Raw genomic sequence first — 5,389 nt, 5'->3', positions numbered from 1 at the left:
CACAACAATAAAACCACCTGCCTAATATTGTGTAGGTCCCCATCATGCCACCAAAACAGCACCAACCCGCATCTCGGAATAGCATTCTGAGATTATATTCTTCTCACCACAATTGTACAGAGCAGTTATCCGAGTTACCGTAGACTTCGTCAGTTCGAACCAGTCTGGCAATTCTCTGACCCGTCTCATCAAGGCATTTCCGTATGCAGAACTGCCACTCACTGGATGTTTTTTTTTTTTTTTTGGCAAAAAAAAAAGGGTAAATTCTAGAGACTGTTGTATGTGAAAATCCCAGGGCTGGTTTTAGTATTTCTGTAACTGCTGATCTTCTGGGATTTTCACGCACAACAGTCTCTAGAATTTACTCCGAATGGTGCCAAAAACAAAAAACATCCAGTGAGCGGCAGTTCTGTGCATGGAAACACCTTGTTGATGAGAGAGGTCAATAGAGAATTGCCAGACTGGTTCGAACTGACAAAGTCTACGTTAACTCAGATAAGGTTAGTGTTAGGGCTCTGTACAATTGTGGTGAGAAGAATATAATCTCAGATTGCTATTCTGAGATGCGGGTTGGCGCTTTTTGGCGGCACGAGGGGGACCTTCACAATATTAGGCAGGGGGTTTTAATGTTGTGGCTGATTGGTGTATATATATTTATTTTTCCCCCTTGAGATTATATTGTTATTTGCTTACAATCTTGACCAACAGTTTTGGAGATTTCGGTCTTTCCCCATTCAAGTAGATCGGAGCTGTACTTTGTATGACTAAAGAAACGGCTGCCCTGTGATGTTTCGAATATGGCTGCCGAATGACCTGAATTGCCTCAAAGGAACTTTGGTTAGACATGGGAACATATAAGCAAAGAAAAAATACAAAGTAAAGTCACATGCATGGAGGGCGTGTTGTTCCTATCAGACCCTTAAGTTGTATCCCTTTTGTATGAGAGATGGAGCACCCACCATGGGGGCTAATTAATTTTTTTTAGGATGGGGGATGTAAAACCAATTAGCACTGTCTCCATGTTATATAATGGTCATGATGATTAGCATGTGATCCAAGTAGCTACAGTATAAATATCCACCTTGACGCACCAGTCAAGGCTTAGTGGGCGGTATATTTATGCTATAAAGAGCGCAGGGCAGTAGACTGCTGAGGGTCAGATGAGAGAAGTATGTCAGATGGTGCTCTCTGAAAATAGTCTGCTATTGAATTCTCCCTCCAACCACATTGTGCAGTGCAAATTAAAGTTGTTTCTGAGTAACTTTTATGTTTTGTTTATGACCTTGAGCAGAGCATTCACTATAAGTTCAATGCCTAAAAGAGGTTTTGAAACCGGAACTGTTGGATCAGGGTTAATCATGTGAAATTCTTAACCTTTGTAATCCATTTCTCTCACATCACCTGACTGACTGTCTCTTTGTCCTCCAGGGCACGAGGGGAAAAGAAAATGAATGCATTACAATGCGCACGCTACGTGTACAGAACAGAAGGTATGCGAGGTTTTTACCGGGGCTTGACAGCATCGTACGCTGGAATCTCGGAGACCATGATCTGCTTCCTTATTTACGAGACACTGAAGAAGTACCTAGGGCAGAGGCGATTCACAACGCCCACCACTGACACAGAAAAGGGGGCCTCAGATTTCCTAGGCCTCATGGCTGCTGCTGCTTTTGCCAAGGGCTGCGCTTCCTGCATAGCTTATCCACATGGTATGCACAAACACCTATCAACCAGCATGAACCAGCATCAGCCAGTCTATGTCTAAAGATATACATAGATTGCTTCCTCTATAGCGATAAGACACGCAAACGGCACTTTTATGGTGTGCCTGAGTGTATGAGAAAAACATAAGTTCAATAACATGGTGCTGCGCAAGATCTAAATGGATTTAAAAAAGGAAAAAAGATGTAGATAACTTTTATGGGTTGTTACCACAACATCCAGTTATTCCTAATAGATAAATCTCACAAAGCTTGTGTAATTCTGGTCATAATTAACCCCAAAATCAAGATATTACATTTAAAAATAAGAAATGTACATTTTGCATAAAGATAATGAAGCCCTTTTTTGTACCATTAACATTTTTCATGACAAACAAGCAGATTTACCCACAAATTTTCATTACTGTAATACAAACAAAAACTTAACATAATGCAAAAAATATATATTTATAGTTTTTACTTCAATAGTTAAGTGCTTGACTTGTATATACAGTACCATTAACATTTTTCTAATTTCTTGACAGCACATTAACCTACAAATTCTCATTAGAACTAAAAAAAACATTTAGTATCATAATGGAAAAAATATATTGTTGGTTTTATTCAAATTGTAATGTACTTAATTTATTTTTCATTGTGACACTATTTTCATGACAATTTAGCACATTTACCCATACATTCTCATTACTGTAAAAAAAAAAAAAAAAAAAAAAACTAATTACTAAAGCAAATTATTATTTTTTTTTTTTATTTATTAAATTGTAACGTATTTGCACATAGGCAGTATTTGTTGTACTGCCTTTCATTTATGCTGATTTTAATAAAATATTGTATTAGTCATTTTTAGTGACTTCTAATGAGAATCATCATTGTAAATTTAAAATTACAAGAAATCAAAAAGTAAAACTTCTTGACACATTAGGATGAGAATTTGAGGATGGTATAATTCACAAACAATCTTAATGATCTTAAAGTTAGCTTCATTTTCTTAATTGTACAATATTATATTTTATGCATAAACCATATTGTTTGTCACCGTCTTTCATTCCCACTTTTAATGATCAACCCTTCCTGGTGGTACCTTACAGAGGTCATACGGACAAGACTACGAGAAGAGGGAAGTAAATACAAGTACTTCTTTCAGACGGCACGTCTTGTTGCGGTTGAGGAGGGCTATGCAGCTTTTTACAGAGGACTCATTCCACAGCTCATCAGACAGATCCCCAACACAGCCATAGTGCTTTCCACCTACGAGCTCATTGTCCATCTGCTGGGGGAACCCTCCAAATGAAGCTCCACAAAACAAGCACACAAAGAAACTTTGACCTGCAGCTAAAGTGGACAGAATATAATCCTGTGTGGACAGGGATGTTCTTGTGTTGCAAAGTATGTTTGAAATGATATCCAAAGACTTTTACAGGCTTATTGTTTTATTTAAGTTGAATGCACATGTTATCAGGAATGTTTTGCTCATTTGTGTTCTGTAAATGGCGCGTGTGGCATGGGTACTCCAGGAGTTTGTGTATACTGTATCATTGTACAGAAAAAAAAAGGTCATATGAATATACAAATAGTGCTTTTAAGTTAACTAAATTATTGTTATTACTAGTAGCAGATTTTTGTTGCAGTCATTAAATTCTTTGGGTCGATGATACAGTAAGTGTCCAATGGTTATGGAGTTAATCATTAGCTGATCCTAGTTTAATGTTCTTAGAATGGAAATGATACTGTCATAGAATGAGGTCCTAGAATACCTTTTTTTTTTTTTTTTTTTTTTTTTTTTGCATTTTGCATTTTGCATCTTGCCATCTTTGTGGCACCTAGTATCATTCTGGAGCCTGACCAATTAATTCCATTCTCTTTATTAGATTGGTTTCATCTGTTTACTGTGTTTCTTTTCTGTGATGGCTAGTTAGGAAACTTTTACTGAAAAAGAGGGCCTTGATGCATATGCAGCTGTTGGTTTAATAAAATAAATCACGAAAAGTGACTGCTTTTCTCAGCTGTAAATTCTGCATACTAAAAGCACCTTTTTAAAAGCCTGCTGAATGGAATTTATTAACGCAAAGACTTAGAAAATGAAGAGTCAATAATCCCATGATCCCTGCTGTTTACATGAAGCTACATGAGGTTCCAAAACAAAAACATGATCTTTGTGCCTTCAAGTAACGTCGAGGTGTTTTCTCTTGTGGCACAATGCTGTGAAAGGTGAGTCGTTTATAAACAAGTGAGAGGTATGTGTTAATCTGTGATGTGGCGTAGCAGTGTCGATTAAAAAAACATGCTTTCGAATTATTCACAGTGAGGCATGTTCGCAACATCACATGTTTAGTATTATTTGGTTGATTTATATAGTCTTTGTTCAAGCAGCAGACGTGAAACTTTCTAGTGCCCAAAAGATTAAGTAATCACAGTTTGGAGAAATATGTTATACATTTCTGGTTGTGTTCTGCAGTTACCTATATTACCGCAAGAGGGCAGGTTTATGCCATATGAATAAAAAAGCATTTTATTTTGTATTGAAAAACAGTTGAGTTAGAGGCTGTAGCATATGTTTGTTTAATAGGTACTTGAAGGAAAAACAGCTGGTGGTGAGCATTTCTTTCACCTTTTGCAGCATTTTTGCATTATCAACTTTGGCTTTTTTTTTTTTTTTTGTAGCTCACTTCAATAGTCACATTTGTGTGGCAGGTGAATTTTTTGATAATTATATGAAATGATAATTATTCAAATAACTAGAAAATGTTTAAAATAATTTTAGATGGAGTATAGTACTGTATCTGCAGGAAATTTGATGCTGCTTTAATGACTTCTACCCTAAAATATAATAATTTAAATATATTTTTATTATTAATTACTATATATACACTAGCGGCCAAAAGTTTGGAAAAATGTACAGATTTTACTGTTTCGGAAGAAATTGGTATTTTAATACACCAAAGTGGCATTCAACTGATCACAAAGTATAGTTAGGACATTAATAACGTGAAAAATTACTTATCCTTGAGTAATCATGCTAAATTGCTAATTTGGTTCTAGAAAATCACTTGCCATTATATCAAACACAGTTTAAAGCTAATTGGTTCATTAAATGAAGCTTAACATTGTCTTTGTGTTTGTTTTTGAGTTGCCACAGTATGCAATAGACTGGCATGTCTTAAGGTCAATATTAGGTCAAAAAAGAAACCGCTTTCTCAAGAAACTTGTCAGTCAATCATTGTTTTGAGGAATGAAGGCTATACAATGCTTGAAACTGCCAAAAAACTGAAGATTTCATTCAAAGGTGTACACTACAGTCTTCAAAGACAAAGGACAACTGGCTCTAACAAGGACAGAAAGAGATGTGGAAGGCCAGATGTACAACTAAACAAGAGGATAAGTACATCAGAGTCTCTAGTTTGAGAAATAGATGACTCACATGTCCTCAGCTGATAGCTTCATTGAATTCTACCCGCACAACACCAGTTTCATGTACAACAGTAAACAGAAGACTCAGGGGTGCAGGCCTTATGGGAAGAATTGCAAAGAAAAAGCCACTTTTGAAACAGAAAAACAAAAAAGAAAAGGTTAGAGTGGGCAAAGAAACACAGACATTGGACAACAGATAATTGGAAAAGAGTGTTATGGATCTTAACCACATTGAGCTTTTGTGGGATCAGCTAGACTGT

General features: G+C 36.2%; 1 protein-coding gene across 1 annotated transcript in view; it reads left to right on the top strand.

Annotated features, from left to right (window-relative positions):
• LOC127419511 (solute carrier family 25 member 33) overlaps nt 1-3,375 on the top strand; it is an 18,395-nt gene extending 15,020 nt beyond the window's left edge. The window contains exons 6-7 of the mRNA XM_051660965.1: nt 1,429-1,709; nt 2,810-3,375. Of these exons, the coding sequence (XP_051516925.1) occupies nt 1,429-1,709; nt 2,810-3,012 (484 nt within the window). The 3' untranslated portion in view covers nt 3,013-3,375. The remainder of the gene's footprint in view (nt 1-1,428; nt 1,710-2,809) is intronic.
• Nucleotides 3,376-5,389: the final 2,014 nt, after the last annotated feature.

Source organism: Myxocyprinus asiaticus, chromosome 28 (genome assembly GCF_019703515.2).
Source record: "Myxocyprinus asiaticus isolate MX2 ecotype Aquarium Trade chromosome 28, UBuf_Myxa_2, whole genome shotgun sequence".
NCBI classification, from domain to species: domain Eukaryota; kingdom Metazoa; phylum Chordata; class Actinopteri; order Cypriniformes; family Catostomidae; genus Myxocyprinus; species Myxocyprinus asiaticus.
The sequence above is the reverse complement of the archived record's forward strand: the minus strand, read 5'-3'. Positions and strand labels throughout refer to the sequence as shown.